The 16428-nt window shown below is 32.5% G+C and overlaps 2 protein-coding genes across 2 annotated transcripts; both read right to left on the bottom strand.

Annotated features, from left to right (window-relative positions):
• Window positions 1–1845: 1845 nt before the first annotated feature.
• LOC111783122 (pescadillo homolog) lies at window positions 1846–6926 on the bottom strand. Its single transcript, XM_023664009.1, has 13 exons — window positions 6734–6926; window positions 6531–6616; window positions 5895–6143; window positions 5655–5780; window positions 5434–5518; window positions 5240–5350; window positions 4795–4888; window positions 4403–4680; window positions 3888–3995; window positions 3661–3782; window positions 2852–3071; window positions 2509–2733; window positions 1846–2167 (listed from the first exon to the last, which is right to left on the bottom strand). Exons 1-13 carry the CDS (start codon window positions 6773–6775, stop codon window positions 2084–2086), a joined length of 1830 nt encoding a protein of 609 aa, XP_023519777.1. The 5' UTR covers window positions 6776–6926; the 3' UTR covers window positions 1846–2083.
• Window positions 6927–12505: 5579 nt separating this feature from the next.
• LOC111782574 lies at window positions 12506–13525 on the bottom strand. Its single transcript, XM_023663346.1, has one exon. It carries the CDS (start codon window positions 13355–13357, stop codon window positions 12836–12838), a length of 522 nt encoding a protein of 173 aa, XP_023519114.1. The 5' UTR covers window positions 13358–13525; the 3' UTR covers window positions 12506–12835.
• Window positions 13526–16428: the final 2903 nt, after the last annotated feature.

Below are 16428 nucleotides of genomic sequence, written 5' to 3'. Positions count from 1 at the left end.
TTTTTTTTTCAAAACTTAAAAAATACATCTATTATATTTTAAAATACCCATAAAATTTTAAAATTAAGATTTAATGTCTTTTACTTTTATAAAAAAAAATTAAAATTAAAATTTCATTAATATAGGGATGAAAATTGTCTATTTACACTTCATAAATTATCTACAAACATGTAAAAAGTTCAAGAATATCTTTGAAACCTGTACGGTTCAGGTATTTCTTAATTTTTTTTAAAAGAGTTTAAAATATTGAAGTTTTTGAAAAAAAAAAGTTAAAAAGTTTTTTTTTCCTTTTTTGGTAATATTTTATACATTTGAAACTAAGAAAAATAAATAAATAAATAAATAAATAAATAGATATATATATATATATATATATATATATATATATATATNTATATAATTATAATGTGATATAAATAAATAATATTTATGTTTGGTTTGGCAAGTAGTTCCAGAGTTTTTATTCATTTTAGATGATTAATAAGAGTTGTTTTTAGCTATTTATTTTTATTAAATCAAAATATTAAAATAATATTAACTAATTAAATTTTAATTATTTTCATTCATTATAAATATATTAAGAATAATATACTTTACATTTTAGATTTTGTATTTGTTTAGCGTAACTATCCTCAAATAATATAAAATTGTAATAATATAAATAATTAATATAAGAATCAAATTAAATAACTAATTGTAAATGTTTTACTTCAAAAAATAAATGTATTGAAGAACTAGTCAATGTCTAGCTTAATTTTTATTTATCAATAAATAATTATGAATATTATGTCTTACTCATACAATCGATTAAATGGTTATTATTTTATTATACTTAAATTACATAAATAATTATGTTAATTTAATATATTAATTGTTATTATAACTTATTATTGTTAATTATGAGTCTCAATATACTAACTTAGAAGTTGTATTTTCTATCTCTTTATAGGTCACCTCTTCCCCTTAGCTTTAAAATTTATCGATTTAAAATTTGTCATTTTTCGACAAAGCATATGAATATATAAACTTAGAAAGATTTCTCGGAAAAGATTTCTCGAAAAAGATTTCTCGAAAAAGATTTCTCGAAAAAGATTTCTCATAAAAGATTTCTCAAAAAAGATTTCTCATAACGAAATGTCCAGGAAAGATTTCTCGTAACGAAATTTCCAGGAAAGATTTCTCGTAACAAAATTTCCGGTAAGAAATTTCACATAAACTATTAATTAACAAACACCTGTGCACAATTCTCCATAATTTTAGACCTTCAATCCTCAATAATTCTCTGAATCATAAATAGCTTCACCTAACATTTTGATTACAAACAAGAAACGTGAAAATGCATACTTTATGACTAGAGCAAAATAAATCACTTAAATGGTTTCCATTTTAGTGAAATAAAAGTATTTAGCATAGAGATTTAAACCTCCCATTCATACTTTATTTACACATTGCAAATCCTAGGTTATCCTGCATAAAACATATAAGCATTTAGGCTAAAAGCACTTAAAAATACTCACTCACAACCTTTTCAAAAAGACCTAAACATGTTGAAATTGAAATCTTTGTGGAACAAAAATGGTTTTGGCTGGCAATTTCAAAACCATTTTCAAAAAGTCACCTGATATATACTCTATAGGGCATCATACACATTCCTAATCAAAATATATTGCAAAGCTAAAGAGAACCAATTTCCTCGACCAAGATTTGGCATATCAAACCCCATTTGTGTCGATAAAAATTTACTTGTAAACATTACTTAACCATAAGTTTGTATCGTTCTCAGGTAGCAGATGTCAAAATTCAGAAAATCTAGTGATCTCAGAATACTGATAATTCCAAACTATATCAAAGAGAATGATGATCAAGGCATGATGCTGATATAGAATGTGGACTAAGCAAAGAGATTAACGAGTTCTAAAGAAGTATTTGATTTAATAATACTACAGAAAGACAAACCATAACCCTTCAGAGCAAGCTTCAAGCGAGACATGAACAACAGACCTTAGATGCTTTGAGCAAACTATCTAGACATCCAAATATAGTATTACAAATAATTAAAGACAAAATTGCGGTTCCTCTCGACTTACTGCGATTTTTTAGATTCTTTATGTTTTCTCTTCCTTTCTTTGAGAAGATCAATTTCACCCTTCTTCCTTCTTTTACCAATCTGATAATAGCAAGAAAAATGTCTCAGTCAAAACAGTAGAATACAAAATCACATTTCAATAAGAGAAGTGAGTTTTTTTAAAGATGGATGAGTAATGCGAGTAATTAAATAATGGGACTTCCAAAAGTATTATTCTTAGATGACTTAGGGTATTATGCATTAAGAATAAATGAACATTGCGGTTATTTATTCTATGCATACATATATTTCATTAAGACACAATAAAAGCCATTATTGGTATAAAAAATGAAAGCGAAATCACTGCTGTATATGTTTATGACTAGACTATTACGAAAAATTCAAGCACCATCACGAATAGAATAACAAAGCAAGTAAATTACCTGCATCGCTTCATAAAGTTTTTTCTTGTTCCGTGACATCACAACCAATGGCAGGTTAGCATTATCTTCGGCTATTTGTTCCGGATCAGGGAGGTCCGCATCCTCACCACCCTCATTCTCCTGATCAGACGACTGCTTATCAACATTTGAAGTTGCTGATGAATATTGTACTCCTTGAAGCTCCAATTTTAGCTCATCATGATACTGTTTCTCAAGAGCCATCATCTGCATTGAGAACAATACAATACCACACAATAAGAGCTTACACATGCGTTTTAGCATCAGTTGGACTGAAATGTCACTGCTACTACCATTCGTTCAGTAGCATTCAGCAAAAGTATACCTTCTGTTTCTTTTCAGCAGCTTCGATAGCCTCAGCTCGATCAATGATACCTTCAGCCAATAATTTCTGGGAATCATCCAAATCTTCTTTCCCTACTCCCGGCAATGGCAAGACTTCACTTTTAGCAGCTGCCTTCAAACGGTTAAGGGTCTCAGCATAATCTGGAACATATCCTTCCGCCTCATTGTCAACAAAAGGTGACAAGTGTGGTGGAGGAACCCTGTGGGTGTTTAGCAAATTGATATATAAATTGAAGGATTAAATAATAAGAGAAAACAAAAAATTATACTAAATTTTGCGTTACCAAGAACGTGCTAATGCAGAAAAAAGCAGAAAAGAAAATGCGCTGTTTAAGAGTGGGATTTAAAATAATCTTCTAATTTCATCCCCTCGGGGACATCTGATAACATAATCTTTTAATTTCAAAACTACTAGGATGGTATTACATGCAAAAACATTGAGTTATGAATTTATAGAAGGCTTTAATCCAATACATTTTAAACAATTTAGAAGGGTCCGAACTTAATGATTCATACACATAAATTTACTTATAGGAAACAACAAATGACAACCTGAAAACCACAAAATGCGTTTTTTTTTCATCCCCTTTGTCATATATATATATATATGTATATATGCATGGGTATTGCTTTAGAAACCAACATAGACAAGCTTCAGATTTGTATAACTATTTTATATTAAAAGAGCATCTGAATACATTCCACAAAGAAAATTTGGAAAGCCTATATTACTTAGATAATCCTCAAAAAGACATAAATCACATAGTAGATTTAGAAAAATGAAAGTACCTTCCCACCAAATAATCTTCAGTCGGCAAGATCAACCGTGTATTCACACAATCAAAAACCCATTGTGGCTGAACATACTCTCTAGATAGGAACTTGTGAGTCTGGGTTGGTCGGTCTACAATCTGCATTTAAAATGGATCAGGAAGTGATAAAATGATGCTGCAGGAGGCCATGTATTATGATAATCATATATAAGATACACCAATGTGTCATATCTCTTGGCAAACCTGATGGGTAATAGTCTTGTCAGATTCCGTAAAAGGTGCTCCATCTCCTTCCCAAGAAACCATGCCACCAAAAGCAGGAATAACAAAAAGTAGTGATTCTCTAGGAACCTAAACATGGAAGTTGGGAGAACATCAACAGACAATAAATAATAAGATCCAGGTTTCAATTCCAACACAGAAAAGCAAATCAATAATTTCGAAAGAAAGGGAGGACCATTAAGACAACATTTTTCAGTACCCAATATCCATGGTAGTAGAGACATAAGACAACTAATAAAAAGACTACAGTTTCCAACATCCACCAAATAACTATCTAGTAGAATCAAGCACTTACAGAAATGATTTCTTCCCTCCATTCCGAAAATCTCTCTCTAATGTTTTGGAATTTATATTATGTTGAATTTTCAATTTATGCATAGTCTTCTTACACAATTCTATCTCAAACTAGCATCTCTATTTTCAGGTAGAATGCAAACAGCATAAACACAGTATTATAAAATGGAACAAAATCTTACCTCACGGCTTAAGAAGAACTTCATGTTCTTAAAAAGTTTCTTACATTCTCTAGTATCTTCATCCTCATCTTCATCCTCATTCTTACCAGCTGCATCTTCAACAAGATGCATCAAAGCAGTCGGCTCATTTAAGGATAGCTGGTGTTGAAGCTGCGCAAGTCTAAGTTCAGAGTTTTCTTCAGCATCTACTTGTTCATATCCAGATGAACTAGAAGTCTGAGAATCTAATAGGGAACTTCTAGTGTTGGCATCAAAGTATCTTGACAAAGCATAAAGATCTGCATATTCACAGAATAATAAGAATGACAAAACAGAAGTCTGAGGATCTAATAAGGTGACTAGAACTAGAGAAATTTAAAATGACAGTTTTTTGAACTAGACATCAAAATCACCTGCTGCCAAAGCCTCCAAATGAGGGTCCAGAATCGGTGGATACTTCAAATTAATTGAGTGATATACGTGAAAGTTCACAAAGGCAAGAAGAGTCTGCACCCATAAAAATCACAAGGCATCTAGTAAAGTTCAAAACAAATAGGTAACCATTAACATGACACATGAGCATTGCACTATTTTACCCTTTGTAATATTAGAACCGAAAAATTAAGAATCCAAAAGAAATAGAACACTGCAGTTGTTGATTTATATCTAATCCAATAGCAAACCGGTTGAACTTAACCAAATGGAATATCAAGATTCTTTTATCTATCATATAAACCAGTGAACATTTGGCTAGAGTGGAACAAACAGGCCCAAAAGATGAGTCCTCAACTACAACAAACGACTCCAATCTAAAACAGCGGTATGAAAAACTACAAGAATATAGTACCAAAGTGTTACCTCATAAAATTCCATGAAGTTAAGAATAACAGTTAGGTCAACATCATCAGTCAATGCCTGATGCAGCGAATGCGGTGTCAGCCATGTAATCTTCTGTCCTTCTACCTCAGCCTAGACAAACTACAAAAGTAAGAAAATGTTCTGGAACATAAAATGCTTCACAGACTAGATATCATAATATAAATGCGAAATACCTGATAATAAATGCCTTTCACAGATATAAAAACTTTTCGTAGTTTATGAGTTCGAGAAATAAATGCTTGCCATTCATGACTCAACCTAGCAAAAGATATAAAAGGAATATAAGTGATGAGATATTGAAGTCATCAGTTTGTTACCATGCCAATAATACAAGACAAGTTGACAACACATATTTGTACTTCATAAAAATTTACTGAGCCCAGTAAACACCAACCTTCGACAATTATGAATGCGCTTTGCCTCAACCTTTAACCTCTCTTGTGCAGGTAGTGCCGCAAAAAGGTGCACCATTGAGAGGCAATCATCCAAATCTCTAAGTGCATCAATGAATTTTGGGTATCTAGAAGGCCAAGCGTAGCATGCAACAATTGGAAAGAGTTCATTATGGGCAATGAAAACAAAAAATTTGATTCACTCAGTAGGAGGGAAAAAAGACCGAAAGAGCTGTACAAACCTCTCCCTTATTATCCTGTCTAATACATATGTAGGCCTGTGTTCTTTCAGAAAGTTTGCACGCTCCTTATTCTTCTTTGCATCAGCTTTGCTTATCTTCTTTTCATATGCCCTAATATCTCTGAATTTCTCCAGAAGTGGCTCATGATGAAGAAAAGCAACGTCCTTCAAATGGTAGTAAGTGTGGTGATTTCCTTTAACCTTCTTTTTTGGCTCACGAGGAAAAACTCCCTTGAAAATGCATAGCTTCCTGTCATAATGATAAAAACCATATCCATTGTTTCAGATGATCATTTTCAACCAAGGTAAACGTAAAACAAACTCATCCTAAACCCTAAACCAGTTTCACTATAATATTTTAAAACTCGTCAAACGCTTGTTCATATCAAGTACTTCAAACCAAATATAAACATGTTCAATCTTAAAAAAACGAAGATCTTTACTTCGAAACATCTATGATTATGCATACAAAACTATCCACTTTATCCTCGGTATTACTACGAATTCAGATGAAACTCCAACTTAAGCTACACAACTGACGCAACACTAAGAAGCCAGAATCAATACTAATCAAGCGTTACGCCTCATTCCTGATGCCAATAACCATACAATTCATGCGAGTTAATATAAGAGCTACCTGAAAACTGGCAAACTAACTTGCAGCTGCTTCACAGCCTGCGACCTGGTCACATATCTCGCTGCGTTACCCTCCTTCTTCTGCCCCTGATAAACGACAGACAATAGAAAAAACTAAGCAAATATTCCGATCTAACCGCTGGACAATCCTGAATAGTAGAGATTATCAGCATAAAAAACACATGGAAACAAATTCGAACTTACCGGAGGCCTGTAATGCTTCTTCCTCGTAACTTTGTTCACCATTTTTTAAGTGGTTGAACGGAAAAGAAAACAAAGTAATCCGAGCAGAGTTCAATTACAGGAGTGGAGAAATGGAGGAGCAGAGCCTGGGCGGCGGCGGCGGCAGAGAAGGAAATAAGAGAGAGTATGATAGGGGAAGAGAAGAGAGGAAATGTGAAGGCAGGGGAGAAATTGGGCGGCCGATTGGAAACTTAGGGCTGAGATGGCTGGGCTTGCTGCGCTACTGGACACACAAAATGGGCTTAGGAGAGAGGAAATGGGCCTAGGGAGAGGTAAAGTGGGCTTTGCCAATGTTATTACTATTTTTATTTTATTCAATTTTTTAAATCTAATTTAATTATTAAAATTTTGTAATTAATTCTTATTAAATAATAAACCCAACCCTACCTTAAATAATTTAATTTTTTAATTTTTTTTTAACCGAGTCACTAAGTAACAAATCTAATCATACAATATATTAGGTAAGTTTCACGGGTTCGAATCATTTATTCAAATTTTTGTTTTGAACAAAAATAAAATAAAAATAAAAATAATAAATAATAAATAATAAAATATTAATATATAAAACATATATTTATTTATTTTTAAGTTTTGAATGTGGTTTGAACCATAAATAATAAAAAATATATATACATATATATATATATATATATTGTGTCGGGTTAAGGTTGAGTCTTGACTGACTGTGAAATTGGATTGGTTCGAGTTTCTATGAGTCGACAGGAGGTGAATGGAGAGTCAATTCTTCATTAGCTGCTTGACCGAGTTGGCTTCAAGAAAAGAAGCGGTTCTCTCCCCATGATCCTGAACCATAAGTCAATCCTCAACAAGAGGGTTGAATTATTCTCTCTAATCCTTGAGTGCTTGCTTTACCGAGTTCAAGAAGAATCGATCGTCCAGAACACTCGCTCGGTAAATGGGCTTCTCTCCTGAACCAGAAATAGGCTTTGGTGACTTCAGATCAATTGACGAAGTTGCCTCTTTTAGGCGTTGAAGTCAATGCCCGTAAAGTAATAAAGTCAAGAAAATGGCAATAGTCTTTTCTTTCCTCCGAAATAGGAGTACTAAAGACGGTGGCAGAACACTCTCATCACAGCAACTAGATCAAATTAGTCTAGAGTGAAAGAAAAGAAGGAAGTAGTTCAGGCAAGTATTTTTCTCATTACAAGAGAATTTTGGCTGGTAATTATTTATATATATATATATCGGGATCGGGATTAAATGTAACAACATAAGAGATTGTATCCCGATGAATGTCTTAAAACAGTGGAAAATTGTGAGGTCCCACATTAATTGGAGAAGAATACGAAACATTACTTATAACGGTGTGAAAACCACTCTCTAGTAGACGCGTTTTAAAACTGAGTCTGATGACAATATATAATAAGCTAAATCTGATAATATTTACTAGTGGTAGACTTAAACTATTACAAACCGTATCAAAGTTAGAAACTGAGCGGTGTGCAGAACGTTGAGTCTCGAAGCTCATTGGTTGGAAATGGTATTATGATAATCTCATCTTTCATTGCGTCATCAAAGACTTCATGATACATACAAGAGATCCTTTATGAGATGGAACTAGTGGACCGTCTGTTTGGGGAAGAGAGTTCGGAGATGAATTTTCCCGTTATGATGGGTATGGATGCGTGCATTACAATATTTATATACGTCATGATATTATGCAGGCTCCTTTCACTCTGTGGCTTCGGTAGTGTGAGCATGCGCTAAATGAAGGGCAGGCTCGTGGGTACGTATACGCCCGCTTGGTGGGTTCATGTGCACATATGTAAATCGTGTGTAGAGAAGTACTACACATCCAATGTTTGTCTAGACCATAAAGTAGAGTTTAAGACCATGAAATGATTTTACGAAAGAATGTCCGGAATTGCTTGCATATTCATTTTCCAACCCAATAACCTAAGTCATTATTATAATATATTATAATAATTAGTTACGAAATATATCTCAGATATATTATCTTTTATTTTATTCTCAAGATTTAGTTAATTTATATATATATATATATTTTAGGTATTAATTAGTAGTTTGTATTCTATTGAAAAGGAATGAAAATTAGACTCGAGATCTACTGGAACTTTTGATCTCACTTATGTTTGATGTACCTTCGATCCCAATTCTATTTCTCATTTTAACATGATATCAGAGTCTAAAGCCAAACTCTAACTCAATCAGTGAAGCCTTTACAGCCGTCGATCATCCATCGTGATAAGTTTGATCATGATAAGTCGAATCGAGAATCACAACAACCACAACTTCCTACTTTCAACAGCTTCCAAACCATCACCATTGCTTCCGAACCTTAAGCAACCACTACTAGTCCTCAAGTCACAAATTACAGTCCCTGACTAGTCCATACATCACCGCAAGTCGCAAGTTTGTGAGCCTAGCATTACCACTACTATCGCAATAGTCCCACTAGTTTTTATTGGTATCCATTTGTTTTTCAAATTCAATAACTTTGATATAAACCTATACCGGAAACCTACAATTCCCACTATACCATCACTTTCCAAAATCCAAACCCACTATTCCACAAACAACCATGTTTAATGATTTTCCCGTCCTGACTTTGTTTTAGACTCAATTTCTATCTAAACTAACACCCACGAGTTCATCATGTCAGAAGAATTGAAAATTTCAGAGCAGGGGAAGAGGAACCACGGAAGAAAAGTGACAAAAATCAGAACGGAGGACGACGAATGAATTGGGTATATATCATCCTTTTAAGCCCACATCTCAAAGGTGTTATTATCCAACTTAGTTGGCTTTTTCGCCCTTGATCTCACTTTAATTAATTTCAATTAATTAATTGATGTTTTGATGATAACAAACCTACTTTCTAATTATTAACTATTTTCAGTATTTTGAACTGTTCACAGTATAAGGTCAGGAATAACGATTTCAACGACCTTTCAATTACTCAAATCAGAGCTAAAACGAAGAAATTACAATCGAGATAACATACCCGACGTGATGATGTGTCAGCAAAATCAAAATGATGGACAAATCAAAATATATCAAAGTATGACATTTATAATTTTGAGAGAGTAATAAATGGAGGAGTTTTTTTTCTTATTATTATATTTTTAAATAAAGTTATTTTTACAAAATATAAATTTGAATCTTACCGTTACTCACATCGATTTTTATTATTACTATTATATTATTATATTTTAAAATTTTGGTAGTTACTCACATAATTTTTATTATTATTATATTATTATATTTATAATAAATTTTGAATTTCATTTGACCTTACTCCCATAACTTTTTATTATTATTATATTATATTACTATTATATTAAAATTTTGAAATAAATGAATATAGAAAATTTTCTTATTTATTTACTTTTAATCTCCACCTTCCATTATTCCTAACACAATCCAATGGTCAATATTCAATCCTACATTTTGCCACTTTTCTCCTCTATATAAACTCATCTTCCCCACATTTTAAAATACACAACTTACATACATTCTCCAATCCTCATTTGTTCAAAGTCTTCATTGTTTGTTGCTCTCTCCAAGCTTACAAGTTTATTTCTTTTCATCTTATTCTTGAGAGGGATTATTATTGTATTGTGAGGAAATAGTTGTGAGTATCCCAAATTGTAAATCTACTCTTTGAGAGAGTTGTGGTGTGTTATTATCAAACTCAAATACTTGTATCGGTTTGATCCTGCGCCGTGGAAAGGATTGAGTTTGCTCTTGAACTCGTAAAAAGAGCGGTGTAGCGGTTTGGCTCAGATCCGTGGAAAGAGTCGAGAAAGTTCTTTATTCAAATTCCCAAGAGGCGCTTGGGGAGTGGAGTAGGTCGAGTTTGACCGAACCACTATAAAACTACGGTGTCATTTTCTCTAACTCTTTTCTATTTAATTTCAAAATTATTATTGTGATTTATTGCATGTTCTACTTGATTATTGTTTTGACTTGAATTACTTTGTTATAGTAATTATCATCGTCTACTTATTTGTAAAAAGTTTCATCATTAGAAAAATTAATCACGTTTAAACACTTTTATCGTTAAAACCCTATTCACCCCCCCTCTAGGGTTGCCATACCGATCCAACATTCAAAACTTCGGATGTTTATTTCATCACTCTAGTTCACCCGGGTATTTTTTTTTGTTCCAATCAAATTAAATGGGACAAATTACCACCCCTAGTGTAAATCATGTATGCATAAATCACGAAGTAGCTCTTCAAGTTCTGAGATGCATTAAAAGCTGTCTATTTTTTTTGTTTTGTTTTGTTTTTTTTTTAAATTCAATAATTTCTATAGAAGTCTAAAAAGCAAATCAATTAAAAGGAGTCTATTTTTTGGTTTTGTTGGAAATTTAATAATTTATTGAAAGTCTAAAAAGAAAACCAACGTGTCTAGAAGCAAATACTTGTTTAGAGCCACTATTGGGAAGACAAAAGTGTTATTGACCTACGCTCTTTGTTTTTTGGAAGACAAGTTGGGTGCTATTAACCTACACTCGTAACGACAAATTGGGTGCTATTGACCTACACTCGTAAAGACAAGTTGAGTTTTATTGACGTACACGCTCCAACTTGAGGAGAGTATTAGAATATATTATAATAATTAGTTATAGAATATATCTTTTAATTATGAAATATATCTTAGATATTTGTAATCGGTTAATATTTATTTTTTTTATGATTTTCTTATTTTTAGGTATTAGTTGATAGCTGGTATTCAATAAAAATTGGACTTTAGATAAGCCCGACTTTTGATCTCACCTATGTTTGTTGCACCTTCAATTCCAATTCTATTTTTCATTGTTAACCGTCTTCAAGTAAATGCAAAACCACATCCAAAACAAATAATGATATTACAGTGATGGCCACGGGACAATGGGACCAAAGCTAAGGTAGATGCATTCATATTGTTTTTTAGTACCTCGTTACTTCAAATAAATACTTTAATTTTCTTGGTTTTATTTAAATTTGTGTTATTTATTTTTCCCTAACATTGTTTAAATTTGTGTTTTTTCGCGAACGAACGAAGTGACGAGTTTCTTTTAATGATAACAATATTTTATTTTATCTTTTTCGTTTCAATCCGAGTTACAAAAACTCGAAAATTGAACCGTGACATGTTCAAATGTTGAAAAATTGAATAGTCTCTTAATATGAAAAGTCAATTAATTTGAAAAAAAATCATTTAAATACTCTCATTTTATCCATTGTCTATGATAAATTAATAACTAAAATCTCATATAAATCTCATAAAACTTAAATATCGAACCTTAACGGGTCGACCCGAAAAAAAAAAAAAAGAAAAAACTCATAAACGGATCAAAATTATGGATGTTTTAAAAAATTTAACCAACTCAATTAAAATAGTATTTTAACCCCAAAACAAATAATAAAAATTATTATAATTAAACTCGAAAAAAAAAAGAAAGTAAAAGGTAGAATTAATTGCAATATGAACACCCTCATATTTCAAAGGTGCTTTTTGTAATTTTGTATACCATATTTAAAGACCGATATTAAATTAATCTAAAAATTCTGAATTGGTCCAATAAAATTGGGACATCCAAAAAGTTTTTCAAATTTTGAAATAATGACACAAAAATCAATTATCACTTTATTTATTTTTTTTCCACAACCATCATGGGATTACAGTTGTTGCTGCCAAAAATTAATACAAAAATAAACAAAATTTGACTTTTAATATTAAAAAAACAATTAATAAATAAAATTAAAATTAAAGAGGGCATCTTCTCAGATCAGTTATTACATTTCCCAAATTGCCCTTCGGATTTAATCTTGAACGAAAAAAAAAAAAAAAAGTATGATATTTTTTAAATATAAAATATTCCGAATTACAGACATGAAAAAACGGTGATCGGAGCGATCGAAACGCCGCTCAGATGCGACGGTCAAACGGAGAAACAGAAAAATTGACTGGAGAAGAGAGAAGGATCAAAAAATTTGGTGGAACAGAGATCAAAAGTCTTACTCGGTCAAGGAATTCGTATATCCTAATGGAATATTCCGGTAATTGTTCTTCGCGTTTGTTGATTTCGATTCAATCTTCGAATCCAGTTTTTTGCCAAATCGCATCACGGACTCGACTCAGATCTCTCCCTTTCAATGTTCTTCCGACTCCTTCATGAACCGAAAACGAAGCGATTCTCGTTTTCGCGAGAAATTCGTGCGGCGGAACCCTAAATCTCCCATCCTCGAAATCACCGCCGCCAACGCCGTCTTCCTCATCATCGTCATCGTCTTCATCGTCAAATCCGTCTCTCCGATTCTCGATATACTCGTTCCTCAAGATCTTCGACCAGTCAGGGATGTTGACAGGCAGCGACGCTGCGGTCACCGTCTTTACGCTTCGGTCTTCATCGTCGACAGCCGAAATCCGCTTCGAGATTCGCGATTTGGAGACCGAACGGCGGAACTCCGGAGAAGCGCTGGAGCGAGGAGAGTTGAAGAGGTCGGACTCGTCGAGCTCGAAGACGGAGTCGGTACGGCGGTGGTCGGGACCGTCGGCGGTGGGAAGAAAGCGGAACTTGGAGCGGGAGAAGTAAGTGTTACCAGTAGCCATGGAAGAGAAGAAAACAAAAAATCTTTGATTCTCTGTGTGTTGTCTTCACTTCTGGTTGGTTTTTGATTTTGGGAGTACAGATTGTTCAGAGAAACGGACTTTTAAAAAGTTTTTGGACGCCGAAGAAGAAGAACTAAGAAGAACAGTGGATAAGATTTTCCGCCAAAATTACCAAACAGTCCTTGTAATTTCTTTTTATTATAAATCTTTTTCTGTAAATTTTTTGGAATTTATAATTTATTTTAAACTCCAAATGATTCCAATAATTCTTTTTTCCCCCTGATTTGATGCCTCCCCCACTGTCATATGCCTTTATTCTCCCTTTAAAAGTTTATTTTCATTTTTATATTAATTTTAAATATACCAATTTTTTATTTCATTTTTTTATTTATCCTAACGTTTTGGGTTTAATGCTTGTGCAAGCTCCCGTCAATTCCAGGCAGAGTCTTTCACGCGTTAGTTGAGCCCTTGATCCGCGTAGACCAAGGGCGAACACTCATCGTTTACGGCATGGACTACCAGGGTAGCTGGACTTAGTCACTTTTGGTGTTCCTTCGTAGATCTCCGGATTTCACCTCTACACACGAAATTTCACTCTCCTTTGCTTCACTCAAGTGAATGGGTTTCGAGAGCATTCCACCAGTTTTTGGCGACTTTCACTTTCGACCCGATTCATTGCCTACGTGTCCTTTACACCCAGTCATTCCGAAGAACACTTGCTCCCCCTCGTCTTACCAATGATTAATTTGGACGTCCTTGTAAAATATTATATTAATGCAACATCGAATGAAATTGCATGAAAATACTTATAGATGAAGAAATTAATTTAATAATATCGAAGTATTATTTTATTTTATTAAGAAGCCGTGTTGAAAGAGTGTTATCTTTATTTATTAAATTGAGAACTATTATTTTATTTAACAGAAAGAATAAAATGAAACAATTAATTAAAAAATATATAGTAATTAAGTTTGTTAAAGCTAAATACTAAATTCTTTAATTGCAAATTTATGAAATTTTCATAAATTAAAATTAAAATATTAATAAAAGAGTTTGTAAACCGGGTCGGGAAGGTTCTGACAAATTGCGTCACGTGCTAAGTGCTGGACCAGCGATGACTGCCACGTGTGACGCTACAAAAAATCTTATCCTCGGAAGTAACAAAAATTTACTTTGAAAAAAGAAAAAAAAAAAAAAAGAATAAAAGAAAAAGAAACCGCCACGAAGGCAATGGAGAAGGGTGAGGGTATTTTGGGAAATGTGATACTTTTTTTTGTCTCATTCGAAACTAAATTGGACTATGTGGGACCCACCACCGAAGATAAATCGATGACTCATCTGTTTTATTTTTTTTATTTTATTATTATTTTTTTTTGTTGCTAGGTTGTTGCTGTTGTTTCTTTCTACGTTTAGGAGTTTTGTCGCGACGCTATGGAAAGTGGTCCCCAACTCTTCCATTTGCTTGTTAATGTGATTGCTGACACGTGTTATATTGTTGCCACGTGGTCGCATTATGGCATCAAGAGATCCATATTGCCACGTGAATGTGGGCCCCAATGCTTGCCTGGGACTAGTGGGCTTTGTCTCTTACATGTGTCCTCCATTCCATTTTTTTTAATTTTTTAATTCATTATTTTATTCATTTTAATATCAAAATTGAGGGCCCTAAGCCAATAATAGCCATAATATACCTATGGGTATTAAAATATGTTATATATATATATATATATATATATATATATATTATTAAATTATAAAAATTACTGACCTTCCATTCTTTTTCCTCTCGAAAATGTAATTATTTTAATAGTTATAATATTTCTTTATTCGAATACATAAATAAATTGAGATCACATTTGAACGAGAGTCATCTTTAAGATGACTTAAAAAAAAAAATGAAAGTTACTATCTATACCAACAAAGCATATGCCCAAGTCAAGCTCGCGTCTTTGATATCCATAGAGTTTGCAAAAAGAAAGATGGTGATATCCACTGTGCATGAACCCTAATTATGTGATATCAATTTGGTTGTACCAACTAATAAAGCAATGGGTATTAAATTGTGGGTATGGTTGGAAAGGAAAAGATAACCCATTTTCAATCTCATTATACTTCAAAAACGACAACTCTCACTTCAGTTGTCTATGCTTTTCAGGTACAAGTTATCGATTCCTAATTTCTTTTCGTGGATCTTGTTTTTGTGACGATCTGTTTTTCTTTTAGACTTACGAAATGATATGATTATGATACGACATGTAAATGACAGATATATATATATATATATATATTGTGATGCGATATCGATTCCTAATCTCTTTTCGTGGATCTTGTTTTTGTGACGATCTGTTTTTCTTTTAGACTTACGAAATGATATGATTATGATAGGACATGTAAATGACAGATATATATATATATATATATATTGTGATGCGATATCGATTCCTAATCTCTTTTCGTGGATCTTGTTTTTGTGACGATCTGTTTTTCTTTTAGACTTACGAAATGATATGATTATGATAGGACATGTAAATGACAGATATATATATATATATATTGTGATGCGATATGTTATGTACGGTATGTATATGATAAAAATTGTTATGTCTAGAAGCATGAAACGATATAATATGACATATTTATGTAATCTGAATGACATGATTAGACATTTTACGAGCAATTAAGTAAGGTTTGATATGTTTGGTCCCTACCCTCGGATATTATTATTTCTTCTTTTAATCTCGTTAATTTTTTCTTCCATTTATAGATATTTTCCACTTGAGTTCTCATCTTCAATATTAACATTTATTTCTTAATAGTTTGCTAAGTTTAAGTGTACGGGGTATTTGAATATATTTTGATTTTTTTTAATGACAGGATAATCCAACCAATTGAGATTATCGTGTCCAAATCATAACCGTTGAGTTGGATTGGGTTGAATTTTTTACAAACAGACAAAATTTTGTTCATTAACATTGAAAGAATTTAAATAGGATTACGGCCTAATTGAATTAACCTTATTTTACTTTTTTTTTTTTAATTAAGAATTGAATTTTATGAGGTTTTTGTTATCG

This window comes from Cucurbita pepo, chromosome LG20 (genome assembly GCF_002806865.2).
Source record: "Cucurbita pepo subsp. pepo cultivar mu-cu-16 chromosome LG20, ASM280686v2, whole genome shotgun sequence".
In the NCBI taxonomy this organism is placed as follows: domain Eukaryota; kingdom Viridiplantae; phylum Streptophyta; class Magnoliopsida; order Cucurbitales; family Cucurbitaceae; genus Cucurbita; species Cucurbita pepo.
The sequence above is the reverse complement of the archived record's forward strand: the minus strand, read 5'-3'. Positions and strand labels throughout refer to the sequence as shown.

Bases quoted from the DNA above. Each gene is read 5' to 3' on its own strand.
- LOC111783122 (XM_023664009.1), bottom strand. From the start codon at position 6,775: ATGGTGAACAAAGTTACGAGGAAGAAGCATTACAGGCCTCCG. The intron at 4,681-4,794 runs GTGATTTTGATG...GTGAATATGCAG, and splicing joins TTTGGAGGCTTTGGCAGCAG to ATCTTTATGCTTTGTCAAGA. The intron at 3,996-4,402 runs GTAAGATTTTGT...TTCCATGTTTAG, and splicing joins AGTTCTTCTTAAGCCGTGAG to GTTCCTAGAGAATCACTACT.
- LOC111782574 (XM_023663346.1), bottom strand. From the start codon at position 13,357: ATGGCTACTGGTAACACTTACTTCTCCCGCTCCAAGTTCCGCTTTCTT.